This window comes from Platichthys flesus, chromosome 18 (assembly GCF_949316205.1).
Source record: "Platichthys flesus chromosome 18, fPlaFle2.1, whole genome shotgun sequence".
Lineage (NCBI taxonomy): Eukaryota > Metazoa > Chordata > Actinopteri > Pleuronectiformes > Pleuronectidae > Platichthys > Platichthys flesus.
The window spans coordinates 10,088,471-10,109,201 of record NC_084962.1 but is presented as its reverse complement, the minus strand read 5'-3'; the positions used below and the strand labels follow the sequence as shown (position 1 = coordinate 10,109,201).

Below are 20,731 nucleotides of genomic sequence, written 5' to 3'. Positions count from 1 at the left end.
TCTGCTCACGGCGCTGCTCAGATTGAGGACTCGAGTTTTTTTTCTGGAGACTGACTGAGGGAGTGTGTGTTTTTCTGGAGGAGAACCGAGAGAGAGGCCACGTTTTTTCTGGAAAAGTTCCCCCCACACGTATCTTCGGACCTCGCTACAGGTAACGCACGCTTCCTTCTAAACCCATTTATCATCACGTGATTGGCGCATCGGCCGATGCTCCGACGCTTTAGGTGTGTGTTTTTTTTTTGCGTGAAGAGTATTTTTTTCAAATCTCAGGTAGGTAGGTGCTCGAACGTGCGCCGACAACCACCCCGACTCGGGGCGGGTTCGTGAAGCGGCCAGGCGAACACAACGGTTCCCAGTGGAACCCGTTACTCCCCAGGTTGTGGTCATGCCTTCATGGCGCCTCTCTTCTCCCACGTTATCCCGGTTATCATCACCTCAGCTCCGCTCCCTCGCTCGGGGTTCGCTTTCATGTGGTTAGCATCAGGGAACGCGAGCTAGCTCTTTCCCGAAACGAGCGTGCTTTCAACGGTATTCTTGTTTTTAAACATCGCGGTGTTGCGTTACGCTGCGTTTCCTGGTGTAGGTGAATTCCACCGGTTGTTTTCCTTCACCACGCCAACGCGGTAGTTCCGTTTCGATTCGAACGCACCTCCACGCTTCGTGCGGGGCCATTCATTTAGCTCGCTTAAGTAAACAAACAGTAGTTATTTCTCTAGATGGTTTGTGGGGCTTTCAACGTTTGATTTGACGTCTTTTCACGTGTTGCCGTGTGCGTGCGGAGCGTCGTGCAGCTGCAGCCGAAACAGGACACGTTGTTTTTACTACGTATAAACCAGTGGTGTTCGTTTTCTTATGGTTTAGTGTGGTTGGAGGAGTGTTTACATAGATGGCCGGGAAATGCAGTCCTGTTTGATTAGAGTCTCGGAAGGTTTAGTTTCACAAGGCGCTGTGCTGGTTACAACAACATGGCCCGGGGGCAAAAGAGAGCTCCCATTAGAATGAAGGGAAAAACAGCATGTGTCAGTTTCATAATTAACATATGTCTAAGAGACTGAGGACGTTTCTCGAGAATTCAGAAATTCTGTGATGAGCTTTGCAGGCTGACCGACATCCAGAAAAGTAGATTTCTATTTATGAAGACACAAAACAGAAAGAAGGGAGAAGCAACTTCTTCTTGTCTCTCGTGTTTGTGATCAGAAACGTTTTGGTCTTTTAAGTCACTTGCAAATAAAATGTGATTTTTACCGCATCACAGATTTTGAGTGTGAAGCAACTTCTCTTTCAAGTTTTAACCAGAAACCGTATAATGCGATTTAAACTCTCGAAGCCAGTTAACTGACCATGCATGTAAAGGATGATGTTAACCATATAATGCTTGTTTTATCTGCAGTGAATATTGTTTCAGCTTTGAGGGGTCCTCCCCTGTCCGCTTCCCAGTTTCTGTGCACACATCATACTATTTGTCTGCTGACATACAGTACATTGAGTACTCAACATATGTGGGTTTCTCACACACACATACATAGAAGTCATATATTGACAGAAGCCAAGGCCTCAAGTAGACAGGCAGTTGGACCAACTAACTATCAGCAAACTGGTTTGAGCTGAGGTTGTGCTGATGTGTGTAAAAACATATTGAATGCATTAACTAATTTCCCTCTAATGCATTGAATCAATAAGCTGCATGGTGCCACTGTCAGTTTTTATGCAGTATGATACTTTGGAAGCAGTTTCTCTTTTTGAACTTTAATAATAACTATCCCACAGGTGTTCGATGTGAGCCATACCATTACTGAGGCTGACACAGGCAGACTAATATTAGGGAACCTAGCCATGCACTTATATCTTCCTCTAATTATATGGCTGTGTGGCTAAGTACTCATCACCTTAATCAGTGCAGCTCAGCCTGTTGTTGCCTGTTGGCCTTCTTGTCTTCCCTTGAGGGAAGGGAAGGTAGGTTAGATAGATATAAAGGACACGAGAGTGGGAACGATGGTGGAGCACAGTTTGAGAGACTTTGAGATAATGCGTCTGCTTGTGGTTTATTTTCTGTCGTGATGGTTGGACATTGGATATGAAGTATGGTACTATAAACCCTCTGCATCAGGCTTATCCCATGGGTGATGCTATGACCCTAAAAGAGCCGAGTTGGGAGCCTTGTGGATCTGACCGAATTATATAAGAGAGCCATCATCCATCCGGCCGCCCAGCCAACGAGCTACATTAACGCCAGTTTTCCTTGTCTTATCGTTTTTCGTTTGTGAGGATTATTGACTTGGTCATGTGTCAAAAATGGCCACACTTCTGCTATTCCTGTGGGAGTATTTACTCAAGTATGTTGACATTACAAAAGTGTTATCACCGTTTGACCATAGAGATGAAAGTACAGAGTGAGAAATTGTTGAAACATGGAGCCTAAATCCTAATACCTGTACAATATAATGCAGTAAATTCAACAACAGCACAGATTGTGGAACAGCAAGTTAGTACACGGTTTATTTAATGCTTCTTCTTGCACAGTCTCATTAGCAACCGAAAATGATTTGCCTCACATGGGCTTTTGGTAGGTTCAGGTTGGTACAACAGCAGCACATGTGGGTGCACTTTAAGTCGAGAAAGAAAATCCACTTCTATAAAGGTTACACCTATCTTTGTGCATAGTCATGTAGTTTAAAAGGTTAGGTGAAGCTTGCGGTACATCGTATCACTCTGGTGTATTTTTCCTGTCAGGCTTGTCTCTATCTCTCTCTGTGTGTATAGTTAATCTATGATCTTCAGTGCCATGTTTATTCTCAGACTCCGGGGATGAGCAGAACAGTGGCGGCTCTGTGGAACCCGCTAATGAGAAGCCTTAATTGCTTGTTCTGGTGGGAGAATCCGCTCATTAATCGTTGCTGGAATTAACCCTGGGTTCGCTAGAATCAGAGTACAATCAGGTGTTTTTCCTCAATATTGTTATCAACGTATCGGTTCATGTGTGGATCTGTGAATCTTTTGTATTTTTTAATGGTTTGGTGGTTTGGCTCTTCCCAGTCTAAATGCTGGTCTTACACTTTGGTGTCAGAGCACTGTAAATTAAAATGAAAAAAAGTTAGTTTGAATTTGTTTTTTCAACAAATTAAAATTACAGTTAAATGTTTTATCACGTAGCAGTTTGGTATGTGTTGCCACATCTGTATCAAACCACAAAGGCAAAAATATGAAATTGGGAAAGTAGAGAAAGTGATCAAAGGAGAAAGAGCGAGAGAGGAAGGCAGAAACAAATGGAGAGGAAGCCAGCACGAGTGAAACAGAGAGTGAGTGAGAGCGACAGAGAGGGTGAGAGATATTGCTTAATCATTCGGAAAGGCTATGGGAACATCCCTGTGTGTGTGTGTATGTGTGTGTATTTTCATCCTGACCCTGTGAGTTCAACAGGAGCAAAAAGTGTCACATCAGCTCAGGGTCACGGACATAGTCCCACTGTCCCACATCAGTGTGAATGACCGGCGGGGACTGTGTTTTCAGAAAAGTGGTGTGTACGGGATTAAAAATCAACCCTACAAGGCACAAAGCCACAAATGCAGTTCTTCATATTTTCTCCGCTTTGTCCCGGGCTGTGAAAGTGGTCTCATATAAGCACAAAGCTCACTTCAAGGCTTTAATATCTCCCCCATTGTTGTAAGATTTGGACGGTCACAAGAATTACCAAAGTGGACATATTCTACAGTGTAGCGATCCGCCGTGACCGCTGAGTATTAGCCTGTTGCTTTGTGGGCAGCTTGGCCAGCAGGATTCAGATTCACACAGGGAAGATCAGAGAGGCCTGGATGAATAGAGACTGCAATGCAATGCTCAGCTTATTACTGGTTCAGTTCCAAATGAAAGGAGGATAGAGATGTTGAGGATGTGTGTGATGGAAGAGCTCGGCTGAATGGCTCAAACTAATTTATACAAAGTAAAGGTGTAATGAAAAATAGTCATTGTTGTAGTTGTTTTTAAGAATAAAATCTGATCCTAATTGTGTTGAAGCAACAAACTCAACAAAGTCAATTAGCCTCGAGTTTGACTGTATGTCTTGAATTGTGTGTAGTTGAGTATCAATGCTCCATTTGAGGAGAAGAAAAGGCTAACATTTTATATCAAGAGGAGGCAAACTGCCTTCCCCAGCAAGTGTCCTGCTCTGAAAGAAGCGATAGAATAAAAACAGAGGGGGGGAGTGTGGCCCTGTGGCTTTGGCAGGGGGCCGAACATAGTTAAAAACAGATTAATCAGCATAGGGTCACATTCTCACAGAGAGAGGCTGAGCGGAACACGGCCAAGCCTTCATCTTTTAGAGGCTGCATCTGTAGGAAATGTTGCAACAGAGGTTTGATCAGCCAAAAAAGTGTTTTAAATCGGTTTGACCTAGAATATAAGTAAAAAAAGCAATCTGGAAACCGTTCCATTGTGGAAATGCTTTTGAAAGCAGACTCCAATATATGTCGAGCCAACATGAAGCAAAAATTATAATGAAGTGATAATTATTTTTTTCTATTTATTTATTGTCACACATTCTTTGATTGATCGATTCATCCATCCGGTCATTCATTTATTTAGCCAATCATTTAATTCATTCACCATGTGTGGACTATTCGTTAATTAGTTCATTCATTCAGGCTGTCAAGACAAAGGTCTGAAAGGCTCATGTGTAAGAGAAGAGAGGATTCACTGGCGAAGGGGAGGAAAAGGAAGTAAGAGGAGTGTCTGGGGCAAGAAGGTTGAGAGGGAGAGTGCACTTGCTGGCTTGCTGTCATTAATCGCTTTTCAGGGGCTTCGAAGTTAGTAAAACATTGTGGAAAGAACGTAAAGAACCCAGTGAACCGTGTGTATGTGTGAGGTTGTGATTCAGACAGACAAAGCAGCATCGATTGATGGTTTTTCCCACAGGTCAAAAACATACAGCACAAGGGCGGTGAGCTGGACCGCCAAAATACAAACAATTAAATAAAAAATATTAAATATAAATATGAACAAATAATAAATGATGAGAAATTATCAATTAATTGATATTCCTTTGTCACCGCTCGTTTGACAAAATGATTTATTTGACTGTTTATATTTATATTTAATATTTTTTATTTTACATTTTCAATACTTTTATTTATCAATATTAGTAATTTTGGAAATCCATTTCCCGGGTCAAAATTGCCCCATTTTCTGACCATAATTCTAGTTTTCTTTGCTTTATTTTCTTGTTTTGATAAGGACCTGGGCGTAGACATGCATGGCCACCCTAAGGATGTGGTAACGGTGTCTGTGTGTTCAATGCTAATGGGACAACTTATGGGACTGAGTGGCTGGCTTGCTTAACAGAAAACGCCAGCAGCTAAACACAGAGGACACATTTGTGTTTACACATCAGACCACTGATGTCAAAGCTGTGCACAACTGGCATCACTGTGTAATTCCTCAAAAGCAAAGTATCACAAAGGAAAATAACAAACCCGATTATAGCTACACCATGTCACAATGTATTTTAGGTAAGCTAATACTAAGAAATTTAGCACAGCAAAGCTAGCTTGTATTGGGACTTGAAACAAGTGCTGTTTCTGAAATCACTCCCTCATTCACTCATCCACTACCCCCAACATGAAAGACATTGTGTAGTTTGATATAGATGGATCAGGGAGGCAAATTGAGAATTTGGTCGCTGACTAATAATATATCATATTGTGTACCTGGTATCGGTGCTGTAGAGTAGCAAATGATTAATTTAACATTTTTGATGGTAGTTAACAGGCTGTGGATTAATTTCTAGGAATCAATGAATTAATACTTTCAGAATTCTGACACTCAGAAAAAATTCCTGACACTAAGCAATAAGTTGTGTTATTATCATGCATTTGTAAATAAAGTGCGTACAATGGCAGATATTTCCAACAGTTTTAAGTTTTTCCCTCCCAGCAGCATGTGGGGAAAGCTCAAGGAGCACACCCTCTCCTTTCTCAAAGACTGAATAAAGAAACCTTTTTAGAGGAGAACGTATTAAGTTACAGAAGTAAGTCAAACAAAGGCCAGCGAGTAGAAGAGGCCAGACTTCAACTCTGCTTTCTGACATACAACCCACGTGTGAAAAACACTTAAGTTTTACTTTTGATCAATGAGAGCATCGTAGTGGATTTGCTCTTTACACGGTCGTTTCCTGTTTTCATATTGACAGACTCAAATGGTGTTTGGGACTAAAATAAGAGATGGAGATAACGATGAAGAGATGGTAGATTAACTAAGAGAAAAAGGAGAAGTGGCCTCATCGCCACACTTCCTGTTTCCTGGTTTGAGGTCAGGGGTCACTGGTCTGGGATTAACTGATACAAGGGGCCTAAATAATTTGTCTGGCCGTGTCATTGACCACTGCCGGAGAAGAGCTGGTTGCCACGCTGATATTTTTCACACAAAGGAAACTGAAAACAGCGATGTTGTAAAAAATGAGGACATGGTGTTCTCAAGGGGGCTGCCTAATTTGAGTGTTAGAGGTTAAGGTCAGTAGTTAGAAAATGAATGGCTGTGAGTTGGTGATGAGCTTTGCTGTGTCATGATTGCATCACAAAGAATGTGTGCTACTGATCAGCTCTAATCAGAGCTGCTGATGTATTGATGTCGCGTTGACTCGCCCCTTTGCGATCACTGTTATGAGAAGAGAAGGCGAGAAGTCTCTTTGAATGACTAGTGATCTCACACCGGTGCACAATCTCCTCACATGATGCTACATAGTCTTTGCTTTGTACCTGCGCCAATAACAACTCAAGAACTCACATGACGCAGAGTGACAGAAACCCTGCGGTGAAAATATTGAGTGAGAGAAAAGCAGAGAGATAACCCTGTTTTAAAGACGGATGAATATGAATTAAAAGTCCAAAATGAAACCAGAAGAAACGCTTGATCTCTCAACTCAAAGCAAGAAAGTATTTTTTTCTCTTTTCCCTGAATCATGCTGCCCCAGAATGACTTTGGCAGTGACTCTCACGATTGAGAAATACCGTGCAGTCGCAAATCGTTAACAGATTGCAAAGCTTCCAGTCTGTTCTTATCAATACTTAATGATCCACACATCCTCTTTCATCTCCGTGCCAGACGATGAGAGGCTTTTCACTCCGTCCGCATCGGGTTGCCACACAAGGCCGCTGTAATAATGAGCCCTAATGCCCATGAAGTCATTTGTTTTGCCGAAGCACCTGTTGCTTGCTACCACCCTCTATGGGATGTATGTTGCCATAGAAACACCACACCCACTGCTACCAGAATGACTGAGAAGTTTCACCGCTGGTTTCGCCGTCTTTCTTTGCCTTTCATGCTATTCCTCCAGCTAATGCCTGCTTTAGTTCTCCTCCTCATCTGCCTTTTTATTCTATCTTCCTTCTCCTTGCGTTCACGCATGTGACCCCACCCATACTTTCACTTTTTGTCTCTCACTCCCTCGCACTTTCACACAGACGGGAGCTTGCGCCTGACTGCTTTAATCGCTGAATAGGGGAGTTGAGCGGTCGACAATAGTGGTTATGAGCTGACCCATTATTCTCACACACAGGGATTTAGAGAGAGATCATGAACTATATTCAATTTAAATTTAGTTTAGTTTTCACCAATATTATTTTTTGGCATCAACAGTTTGAAGTACTTAGGATAGTTTATCTTTCTCCATTTGTTGATGAGGAAAATTATCATAACACGGATCTGTGTATTTAACATGCCAATCAAACAAACTGAAATTAAGATGGCAAAAGCAAATATGTGCTTTGATCTGTTGGATGACATTGCAAATTGCAAGTTTCCCATTATTATCTAGGCTCTGGTGGCCTAACATATTCTAATTTGTCTCACCACAGTTTCAAAATGTCCCAAATTTAGGGGTCTGGGGCTGGGAGAAGTTGGGCTGAAGGGCATCGGCTCAAACGGGAGGTCCTTGTGTTGTTTAAGAGTAAGAGTTTTACTGCTGACAATGGCAATTTGGAGCTGACAGCAATAAAACGGTAACAGAAGTAATGATATAGTGGTGTTCACTTGAGCCTCACTTATAAGGTGACCTTTCATTTGCTGAGCTCAAAGCGAATGCAGTGAAGAGACAGTTGGGAGTCTCTGTTTGGTTACAGGGCAGTGAAAGGTTTTTGTCGGGTGAAGACCAGAGTAGAGGCAGAGACACTGATACGGTTTTGTATAAAAACAAATTGAATCTATATCTGGAATGATCTGTCCTTACTAACACACCTGTAAAGATCACGCAACCATTGTCTACTCTGCAGTTGGTTGTTAAAATGCAAATAATATAACAAATAAAATATAGAAATGGTGTCAAGTAAGACCAGGGACTTCTTTTCATAACCTCATGATAAGGTGGTACTGTTCCTAAATGTCCCCAAGGATCAGTAAAGTATATCCATCTATCTGTAGAATGTAGCTCTTTACATTAAGCACTGGTAGTGGAGCTGTGACTCATAGGAAGCAAACAGGAAGCTGTGTAGGTGTCTGCGTCATTGTTTTTCCGAAGTTTCTGCCCGTCCAGACCAAGCGGTGCAACCCTTGAGTTTTATAACGAGGCAAACAGTTTCTCCAAAGATCTTTTTTTAGGGGCTTTAAACGCTGCAGTCGCCAGATGAAAATGCATCCTTAGAAAAAAAGAAAAGAGATGGCCGTACCCAGAGAGAAAGATGAAGGGATAAATGGATAGCATGCAGACAGACACACAAACATACACAGGGATTATCCTTTGTGTAATCCTCCGTTTCGGAGTGCAATGTGAAGTGACGGACATGCTCTGAATTTTCACACCAGCAGTGTGCGTGTGCGTGTGTGTATCTATATGATTGAAAACACAAACCCATAGCTGGTGCATCAGTGCATCTGTTAGTGCACGTTTACATATGGTTTAAGAATCTGTTAGATGTGTGTTTGTGTGTGTGCTTCTGCGCAGACATATCTGTGTGTGTGTGTGTGGTATATCTCAGCTTGTGTGTACGGGAGCCTCATTGCGTGACAGATGGACAGATCGCACAAGAGGACAGCACAGATTAGGATTGTGCCCTCTGTGGATGGGCGTGGTGGTTTGTTTCAAAACCAAACTGTCAGCTGTTGGACTGCGCTGGTGCAACAAGCTTAGCCTGGTGCATCAGTGTTCAACGTTTGTGATGTCCCCTGTGCGCGGTTGTTTTTTTAAAATTCATTAGTCTGGGCTGTATGAAGGCCAATTGATTTCCAGTGCTTTGTTTATTTGAACTCATTGCACTCTGTGTACACCAGCTGTCAGAAGCCAACTCTCTGACTCAATTGAAACACAGCAACTGCTTCTTAATGCATGACATTATAAACAAACCGCTATTAAATGAGGCCCTGTTTGTGTTCAGAGGCAGTTTCCCAATACTTATCTAAAACGTAGACTGGTGCCCACCACATCCTGATCTGTCATGCCACATTTTCATATGAATCAAAAAAGCGACCTCACATGCATTCCCACTATGGCCATACATCAAATTCACTCTGTGGGAAACACAGACAGGGGTTGAGATGTGATAAAGTTACTGACAGTAACGAGCAAAAACTTCCTGACCATCACTACCGTATACATTCACTATATATCTACACTTTACATTCCCCAAGCACGCATGCTTGCTGAATACGATTTATAATACTACAAATATTAATAGTCATTGTTTCACAACATTATGATTGGCAAATTAATACATTTTTGCAGGACATAGGACTTTAAACATAGGGCGAAAGGGCGATATATACGTAAGTGATGTAATACAATAACTCTTATATCTTATACTAAATATATTTTTTTAATTTTTCTACTTTTTCATTGATTTTTCTGAGAATAATTAAATTTAAAAAACAATGAAGGATGTTAAGGTGACTGATATTTATGAGTAATTTGGTGCAGATCCAAATAAGTATCTTAAATATCTGAATGTAGTGAATTTAAATATGGTTTCGCTGTTCGACCATGGCAGAGGTATGCTCTCTACCAAGTGATATTTTGAAATGTTTCATGCCCATTAGATGGACTAGATTTTCTGCTGTTCTCTGCCCACTAGCTTTGTGAAAATATTGGCCCCTCTGGTACTTGGGGATTGGATTGCAGTGATGTAGTGCTTATAGTTGTTCCCCTCTTTCAAATAGAGGATCACGTGCACATTACTCCTGTACAGTACTGAAGTAGCGCCTCACAATTATGGAACAATTGAGATGTCGATTTTTCAAACGCTATCGAAGCAGCAGAGTCGAATTGGTACTATGGTGCATACTGAGATATACACTTCAGATCTGCTGTGAACCAAGCACCCTCTTCTGTTGGGTGTGGTGCCTCAGTGATGAGAGCCGAGGGAAAAGTAGCTGCCGCAGTTCCTGTTGGTTCACCACATAATATCTGATGTGGTTTGAAATGGGTTTTATATTCTCTTTTGTCACTTCTATGTCCACTAATCTGTATTTGTGCTGTGATAATCTCTTGTTTCCATTGGGGTTTATTGTTGTAGTCCATGAATGTCATTGCTATAGAAACAAGTTCCGCCCCTCTTTACTCCCACTCTGCCCCATAGAGTGAGATGCTGTATCTTATTCCAATTAGATCAGTGTTGTCATAGCTGCTTATATATCGGGTTGTTAATAAACAAAAATATATGAAAACACCAAAGCCAGAAAGTTAAACCTATCCCCTCTCTCTCTTTTAAATTTTGCACTAATCCTCTGTTTGTCTCTCATAAAATGTTATCTCCTAGCCGCAGACCAGGTCATGAAATCGTTACTATGACGACAAACCCTAAAGCCCAGTCAGACAGCAATAAAGTTGTAAGTGGAGTGGCGTGTGTGCGCGTGTGTGTGTGTACGTGACACTCAGGCAGCTGCAATATGTGAAGAATAAAAACAGCAGAACATTAAATGTGGAAATGATTTTGCTGTAGGGAATCTATTGATATAAAATCAAATTGTTGGTTCAGCATCTTCATGAGTTCATTGTTGAACTGTTATTGTAGGATGTAAACTTGAGTTTTGCAAGCCAAGAATTTTTAACATTAAACTATGTCCTACTCCAACTTGACATCTTCGTTGACTCATTTCTATGTATGGCTTCTCTTTTACATCTTGAGAGATTTGTATTCTTTGTGTCGGTTTTCTTTTCACTTTTACATCCGCCGCGTGTCAGAAACGTCGTCGGCACACCCACCCACTCGCTCACAGTAAATGTTCCTTTTCCTACTGTATATATTCTCACATGGGATCAGTCTGACATTTTCCATGTACTGGAACATGTCCTGATCAACTGCTTTCTCACAGTCAGTCTCTCAAGAAATTTTCATGAAAATTTGACTTAGTTTTTTCAAACGGTGTGTTGCTGTCCATCACTAATCTGGCACAGTAGGTGGAGTCTCTATCTCTCTCCTTTCTTCTACACCCCTCCATGTTACAACTCTCCTCCGCCTCTCTGGCTACGCTCTCCTCTAACTCCTCTCTCTCTCTGGTTTTCTGCCCTCATTTCCGAGAGCGATCGTCCCCGGGGGGAAACAGAGCTCTGAGGGAGACATGGGGGATGAAGGAGAGAAGATGGCAATGACAGTTTGTAAGACAGGCGTTTGCTAAGGTTTTGGAACTGTGAAGGAAAGGAACATGAACAGAGCGATATAGGCAGCAGGAGATCGAAAAGCAAAAAGAACGTGAGAGAGTTGAGAAAATTAAAGGGAGTGGCAGAAAGAAAGGACTAACAGGGGAAGAGAGAGCAACAGAAGCAACAATAGGTAAGGCACTTAGTTGTGTCCATCAGTTCATTTAACATTAAATTCAACCACTCATTTAAATATAGAGCAGGTATAACATGAAAACTGGTTGGCTGTGATGTTTTAAAGTTCTAATCAAGGTCATTTGTACTTGTCTGCTTGTCTTTGGTTCGTGTCTACAGCGATAACGGTCATGTGCTACATCTTTCCACTGAAAAGCAAAGTATTGAATGGATGAACTGACTCAAATAATAGGCTTAAAATGACTGAAATAAATAATGACACAGCCACTTTCAGTGGCCAGTAGCAAGCAAACATGTACACTCATATATAATGATAAAATTAGGAAATAAGTTGAGATATACTGAGTGAGTTTTAGAGGGAACCTGAGATGGAGGAAAGGATTGGTGGAGCTGAATAAGAAAATACTTCCCTCTTGTCTGTTCACACACGAATACCTCATCTAATTCTACTGGCGCTGGTAGCGGTGTCTGAGTTTTTGTTTATCATGGATCCGCAGGCTTTTCTCTCCTTTTTGCAAAACTGGGTCAGTTAAACACTACTAATCGACAGCGAAATTGTCAGATAAAACTTAACCAGGCACAACACTTGTCGTACTGGCCTCAAGGCAAATTCTGTGTGAAGACGTACTCTCTTGATGAAACAGCAAAACATAACATCTGATCACATTTGAAGGTTTCTCAATGCAGGAGGTGAGTTTGTTACGCAGGGCGGCTGCAAGTACGTTTAACCCATGTTTGACCCCGACTCTTCTGTCACAGATCATGCTAAGTTGAACACTTGACTGTGAAGATATACAGTTTCCAACACCGACGCAGTTCCTGTCGTAAATGGCTCACTGCGTAGATGATGTGTATATATATATATATTGGTATATATATATATATACATATATCATCTATGAGTCAAGGCTGTAATGATGTCACCGCTATTGTTTATATGGACTGTGGGAAGAAGAGGGAAAGAGGAGGGGGCGTTAGGGGTACATAATGCGAGTGGGCGATTGAAAGGGGGCCCGGAAGAAAGGGATTGAGAGAGAGGGAGAGAGAAAGACGAGATGAGTAGGAGATGAACAAAGTTTTAAGAGAGTTAGAACAATGTTGCTGGTGTTTTAACAGTTGTAGAGAGAGAGGTAAGGTTTAAAGCATAGCTAAGTGGCCTGGAAAAAAAGCTGCTCTGTGATGCCAGCTTTCACACACACATACACATACACACACACACACACACACACGCACACGCACACACACACGCGCGCATTCATCCTCACACAACTAGTAGTTAATCCAGCGGTGGGGAACCATTTTCCTGACAAGGGCCACTTCATACACCATACAAAATTATTAAACACATATCACACTAACCTTTGTGGAACTCCTTTGGTGGGGCGTCGGCTGTCAAATGGTAGTGATGATGATTCTACTCACAGCTGGTTTACCATGTTTGGGTCAGTCAGTCTTGAGCAGAACCTGAAAAATCCTACAGTTTGTAGAATTCGAACAGAGCGAGGTTGTGGCAGCTTCAACCTCGCTGTTGATTTGCAGCTCAATGATCCTATGTGTAGGTTTTTAAATACACCCCAGTTGGATCCACATTTAACAGCCTATTGAATATGTTCAGCTCTGTTGACTTTAAATGTCCTGAAAACCTCTGCCAAATGCCTGTGGGAGTTTTGCAAACTCCCCAGGATATTTGCCACGACATATATATGTCGTGGCAAACTTGTTCTTACAGATTAGGAAAATGCAGTGTTTGCACACAATGCAAAAGTTCCACGGCGGCAACAAAGCACTTCTTCACTAATTCCCCTTCTGAATGAGGATTCAGCTTCTTAGCTATGAGCTCACTCACCCAAAGACTTGCCTGTATAATAGTGTCTGTTACAGAATATGATCATAAAGCTGCTTATTGGGCACACAAACTCTGCTGATTAGATTTAACTTTTACTAAACACTTTTGTTTGCGCAACCCTAGTTTAGCAGCATGTTTCCAGCTGTAATGGTCCTGGAGATTGGCCCTTTTTCATCAGTTATGGCCTGTCCACGTTAACTAGTGGCACACTGTTTTTTTTTTTGTTTTTTTTTACTTCAACAACAACCGAATAAATGTGTCCATTTCTCTTGGAGAGCACGACATTATGAGTCTACTTTACTTTTCTATACAGTCGCCATGATGCTTGTCAACGATTAAGCTCAGCTGCTGCTCGTGTGTCCTTCACCTCGACTGGGACTTGACAATCATACCAAATCTGCAGGGACCCTCTGAGGTTCTCCACCCTGAACTAGTCTAATGAGAACCATAGGTCTCAGAGGGACCTGCAGTTATTAGGTACCTGCACCAGACCTATTTTGAGGACTACTATAGCGGTTGGGAAATTGAAAGAGATGTAGAGGATGAATGGGATCTTTTGCCTCAATCATAGGGACATAATATGATGATTGATCCAGTGTGTTTGCTGTGTAATTTCACTTGGATTCGATCATTTATAAGAGATACAACAGAGGTATTTGTTTTTGTCACAAAATGTATTACCTTTCTAACATTTGCACACAGCAACATACGCACATCTGTAGCCATCTCTCTTGCTCCCCTCCCTACTTCATTAGCCTATCATGCATAAGGAGACCTGTTCTATTTTTACCCCCAGCCTCTCCCAACACACCGCTGCTGAATTGCAAATCTGTGCACGTGTGTTTGTCCTCTCTTATTGAAGGTGGCATGGCAGGAAATAGAAAGTCGAGGTGTGGTGAGATGGTCAGGAAGTAAAAACGAGATGATGTAATGAATAATAGAATCAGAGGGAGGAGGCCAGAGACAGAGAGTGTGGGTGATGAAGAAAAACAGGGTTAGAGAGATTCAGGGCAGTTACAAGGACAGCGGATAACAATGACTTAATAGTGTATGAATCAGGCCTGAACCTCGGCCCGAGGCTCTGTACAAAAAGTGAGACAAACAAAGCCTGTTGGGATGTCGTGTTTATGTGTGTGTCTGTGTATGCAGGTACACTGCACATCCTGCACTCAACTTGCCCTCAAGACCAATGTCATACTCATCTAGTGTTATCAGCAAATTAGTGTCATGCTGAATAACGATGTGCGTTGCGTTGATTGGCCGTGTGTAGACAGTGCTGCCAAAGATTATTTGGGTTGAAGTGAGCTTGTGTACGTGCGTATGTGTGTGTGTTGACCGCAGCTGCAGGATAAAAACCAGTGACTCAGATATTAAGAATTTAGTAAGTTGCCTTCCTTCACCGCGTCGAGTTGTGGGCACTAATGTGCACGACTTCTTGTATCCAGCTGCTGAGCTGTTGACCCAGATGAAGCTCGCTCTGTGACATAATGACATCCTAAACTCTTGTGTTTTTGTGCGCTTTGGTAAAGCAGACGACCCAGCCCAAGAGCTAATGTTTCAAACATCTATGATCTCATTCGCTAACATCTGTGTGACAAAGGACCAAGACTCCCTTACATATGAAATCCTAATATATTTAGTCTTGGTGTTTTATTGCTTTCATTACATAGCCACAGTTCCCAAACGATTTCAGATATTCTTTTAAGTGTACTACTCTGTCTATTTCCAATTGTTAAGAAAACATTGAAAGCACTCAAAGCTAAAAACCATGCAACCACGGGCGCATTTATAAAAGATACTTAGGCTAAAATCTAAGCTGCGGGCAATCAAAAATTAATGTTTGAGCCAAAGTCGGTGGCGCAGTCGGTATTTATCCAGCTCTCAAATACCCACAGTCAAGACAAAATGCAGTCTTATTCAAGTTATATCATTTTCGGTGTGCAAGTGAATCTGTATCCATATGAGCCAATGAAGTATTCCCTAGATCAAATTTAATTATCATCCTCATAATGTCAGCGTCATTTCATTTTACTATTAAAATGTTTATTTGCTTAATCTCATCCATCGCTCCTCCATTACTTTCCTCTCCCTCTCTCTGCAGATTGACCCGTCACCATGACAACAGAAGTGGGATCTGAGACAGAGGTGAAGGAGAAAGCAGAGGAGTCAGCTGCTCAGCCGGACCAAACGGAGAAGGCAACAGAGGAAACCCAGGAAGTAGTGAGCGCGGAGGGTGACGAGAAGGAGAAAGAAAAGGAGAAGGAGAAAGAGGGGAAAGGGATCTCTCGATACCTGCCAACATGGCTTAAGAAGCAGAAGTCTCAAACACAGGTGCAGTGAATTCACACTGATTTAATTATATTGTCATGGCAGAGTAGAAAACCCGGTTTATATTATTTAGCAGAAAATGTTTAGTATTCGTATCATAACTGGGAATAAATTAATGAATATCCATATTGGGTCTGTGTTTTTTTCCCCCTCTTGACCCATGAAGACCTCTCCAACCAAGGAGGTGCAACCCACAGAGGAAGCCAATACCACTGTGGAACAGGAAGAGGAGGGGCCTGCCCCAGAAGTTAACGGTCACGCAGAGGAAGTGGAAGAGAAGGAGGCAGTAAAGTCGGAGCAACTGAAAGAAAAAGAAGCAGAATCTCACTCCAACGCCAGCGCAGACACAGAGGTACCGGTCAGATGTAACAGTACACACTCTGTGAGATGAAGTAGGCAGGTGGTCTTCCATTGGTCTGGTTGTAGGATGACGTACACGTTTTTTCGACTCAGGCCGAGGTCTATTTGGTTCTTCTGCCAGCATACAAATGAACCTTGATATGAATTAGAAGATTACAGAGAGCACACACATAAAAACAGTCTGTGGCCTGGGGGTTTGGAACCTCTGAACAGAAGGCACACAGTGGAATACACCCACACTCCAAGCAATAATTCAACTTGCAGCACATTCACCAAATCTACAAAAATATTTTTTACTCTTACAAAACCCATAGTGCATAAAAAACAGGTTACATTTCGTTTTGGGACGTTAAGTGCTTGGCACTCTGGAGCCTTTCATGAGCATGATGTGACCAGGGATCCTGCTGGGACAGGATGTCACTGATCCCAGCCAAGAAACAGTCCTGCAAACAGTGCCGCATTATTGATCTTCTCAATTAACTTAACTTATTCAGCCAAAAGAGTTAGATAAGGATACTTCTAAAATGTTGAACTACTCCCTAAACACAAAGGAGCATCACCTCTTGTGAAAGTATACTGCAGTAGTTTGGATTGCCTGTTAATGTACTGCTTTGAGTAAGGGAATTTCTTCTATGCACAAATGGTTGGGTTTTATACAGCTTTGTTTGTGTTTTTTTGTAATGAATCACATTTTACCAAATGTATTGGCAATGCTGGATTGATTTCAAAACTGTTGGATACACCACATTGAAGATTACATGACGTTGGTAACTAATCACCAGTGAAAAGTCTTTTGCCTGAACAAATTCCTTCTGATATGAATCTGACAAATTGTTTTTGACACTGACTGTTGAAATGTTAACCTTTACATGAAATATCAAAACAGAGGGATCAGTCACTGTTAGACCAATAGTTGGATACCATTACTCACAATTCTGATCTGACAATTCACAGCAGTGCACTCAGACTGTTTAAAAATGCTGCTCAGCCACATGAACACACACATAAACGATTCCATCCAGTGATCACATTAAGCCACCCGGTTCCACCCAGTGACATCAACCTTTTAGTTATCAGGCCAAAAGAAACGCCTGTAGCTTCTAGCTCCTTCAGACTAGATGGGAAAGAGTGTTCTCTCTAACGTGCTTCAGTCGAGCAGATTTTAGGGGATCTCCCTCATGCTACTGAACTAATGGAGACTTTTCAAGGAGGATTGGTAGTTTTAATGTAAGGGGCGACAGTGAGAGACCCTGCGACCATTTGTGATGTAATTTTTCCCCCTTTTTTCCCTCGCTCCTTGCAAACTCCATCAGCCTGCCAAGGAAGAGAAGGTGGACGAAAGTGCAGAGAAAAGTCCTGAAGAGACCAAGGAGACAACAGAGGGAGATTGCGCAGAGGAGGAGGAGGAGAAGAAGGAGCAGGAAGGAGAGGTGCAAGGTGAAGGAGAGGAAGGCCAGACCTCCATTTTTCAGTCACCTCTTCGTCTTGTGAGGAAGACCAAGATGAAACTGGTGGTCTGTCATGTGAGCCTACTGGACGGGACTGACTTCACCTGTGAGGTGGAGGTAAGGAATTGGAGTAGTTATTAAATCCAAATGTATTTCGATTAAGCTCATTTAAGTATTTTACAAACAATGTTTTGATAAATCTTTCTTTCTGTTTGTCAGTGTATTTCATTGATCATACAGTGTTTTGTCATGCTGCTGCTAATTGTAAAAGCAGCCGCTGCAGATTTCCCTGACATCTGTTTAGATAAAACAAACAAGTGCCAAGAGTTTTAGTTCTGTTCTGATCACACGGGATCAAACCAATGAGTCATGTAATTCAATCTCTCCAGGATCTAGAAAAGGGACTTTCATTCATGCGTTTGTGTTCCACTACAACGTTGCTTTTATGTGGAACATCAAAGAATTGCGTTGCATGGAAGCAGAACTTTGTTGTTTGTAAATGTGAGACCTTCATTTCACAAATCTGGATCTTCACGAGACTCATGATTCTTGCGAGGGGGGTAATTGGTGAAACTCACAGGAAACTTTGAAGATGGGGCAAACTTTCGGAAACTGTTGAAATGTCCTGGATGGAAAATTGCAGAACGTGGATAATGTTTCAGACATTCCACTTTTCCTGCAAATGTGTCAGGGTTTAAGATAAAAATAGTCCCTGGAACAACCAGCAATTTCTCTATGTGAGACTGATTTCTCACGGACATACAACTCACATGTCACTGTGAAAATCAACAAGTTGTCTTTTCATGGGATGGAAGTTTTAACTGGCTACTGACAAAGGCTTGGCTCATTGTCTTAAGTTCCTTTGCTTGTCATGTAGGCCACACGTGCTTGGCAGTGTATCAATGATGTAATGGCTTATTGGATTGTGTGTGCGTGCGTGCGTGCATGCGGCTATTTAACTTTCTGACTCAAACTGCAGTTATGGCAGAAGCACCCTCACAGTGTTGGGCTGCGGTTGAGAGGATAAAAGCAGAGCACGCTGCGGGGGCTTGTCTGCTGACCCCCCCCCCCCCCCCCCCCCCCCCCCACACACACACACACACACACACACACACACACACACACACACAGAAACCTGGCAGATTACGGGGGGGGTCCCACCAGATTACTGTTCTGCATCTGCTACTCTAACAACACACGTGCCCTCCAACCCCTGACACACACTCGTACATATGTTAGGTATTCACAAAACCACATATCCCGCAAATTGTTGTCACAGGGTCTGTTGCAAATATAGAATGTTTAAAAAAAGAAAAGAAAATAGAAACCAGATGATTTACAATAGTAATGAAGCTGTAATTTTTCGGACTATATGTTAGTCATTTTGCAATCGCGACTGCTGCTTAGGCTCCATTTATTATTCTACATGTGTGTTTTTCTCCATGTTAGAATCACAATGTCATAAATGTGTACTTCCCAAGTGGCAGACACATTTTTAGTTGTTCTGCTCCTCATATTCCCACTCTCACTGACAGTCAGTGGGAAACTGCCCTTAATAACCACCGTGCAGGTCCATTGGGTGCCTGGTTCATCGGCCCCTCAACAGAACACCAAGTGTTTTCCAGGTCTACATTTTCACATTTGATCTGGGAATTTGAAATGGCATCTTTACCACGGTGAACCCGCTTCCTAATCTACAGTATGCCACCGCCCAACCGCATGCCTGTGAGTGTCTGCGTCTGTTTGAACAGTAGCTGCTTTGTCTGACAACAGATAACGCTGATACTGCAACTAGCTACTATTGTCCAAAAGTACTCACTCACACACATACACACCTCCCCCCTCCCACCCTACACTGGCATAGTTAGTTTGGGAGAGGGAGAGATGCACAATGCATTCCAGAGATTACATTTTCTCTTTTGCCCAGTCTGCCTTCACCACACATGCACACACACACACACACACACTCAGACTCTAACTCCCTGTCCATTCTTCCATCATCCATCTGTCGTATTTATTAAGTGATTGCATCAAATTTATTACGATGACACAGCTTAATACATAATTTATTAGTTGCCGTGCCTTGGATGCGAACCTTGGCCCAACTCTATTCAGTGGTGAGTTTCAAAGGGGAGCCTCTGTGTCACATGGTCTTAATGCTGTTTCTAAGAATTTCATTAGTATTGGTTTCAACAGGGATTTAGTGTCACACGGTTTAAGCACCGTTTCGTAGGAATCCATTAGGTCTTAGTCAGACATGAGACCAAAGGTATTTGTAAATATTAGGCCCGGTTGCTGTGGGTTTTGCCTTTACTGGCTCATGTTAACACAAGATTCAAGTAATAATTTCATCACCATAGCTGTTATACTAAATATTATTTTTATAGATTATCTAGTTTCATAGGTGTTGCTCATTTAAATTCATGACTTCTTTCCTCTGAATCTTGCAGAATAGATGTTTGGCGCGTATTGATTTAAAACAATTCATATTTTTGTGTATATTGCTAAGGATACAAGCAATGCAAATAGGAGGTATTTTCTACGCCTTTTTTTTTTTTTTATTCCCTCCATGCTTATTTGTAAAAGTCTCTCAAATCATAGTTTTTTGTCTCACAGACACGGACAAATGTTTGGATGAAGCATTTTTTAAATTCCAGATCTTTGTAATTGCCTGAGGATGTTAGACTGTTGCCTGTAGGTAGTGCCTTGCTCGGAAGTGCATCAGCCCAGACGGCGAAACCCTGAAAGGTCGCATTGTTTGGGTTTTTTACGAATTGCAGCCACACTGAGAGCATCTATGCGGCGCATGTGTCTGCAGATGTTTCCAGTTGTCCCAGGACAAGGAGCAAAATGACCCCTTTCATCCCCCCCTCTCATTCCAATTTCACCACACTGTCTGTGCAATGCCACTCTCACAGTCTGTGCACCAGCGCCAGTCCGGGGCTGCGAAGGCCCACTGAAAAGAAACTGGCATTATTAAATTATTTCATTCTTTCTCAT

At 42.1% G+C, this 20,731-nt stretch overlaps 1 protein-coding gene across 10 annotated transcripts in view; it reads left to right on the top strand.

The window, feature by feature from the left end:
* Positions 1 to 20,731, top strand: part of epb41l2 (erythrocyte membrane protein band 4.1 like 2) — a 49,987-nt gene continuing 29,256 nt past the window's right edge. For all 10 annotated transcript variants that reach the window (XR_009924575.1, XM_062411461.1, XM_062411460.1 and 7 more), the window contains exons 1-4: positions 1 to 151; positions 15,697 to 15,926; positions 16,090 to 16,275; positions 17,597 to 17,848. Coding sequence is in view for 9 of the 10 variants with exons in the window: in XM_062411461.1 (XP_062267445.1) it covers positions 15,711 to 15,926; positions 16,090 to 16,275; positions 17,597 to 17,848 (654 nt within the window). In the remaining variant the exon portion in view is untranslated. The remainder of the gene's footprint in view (positions 152 to 15,696; positions 15,927 to 16,089; positions 16,276 to 17,596; positions 17,849 to 20,731) is intronic.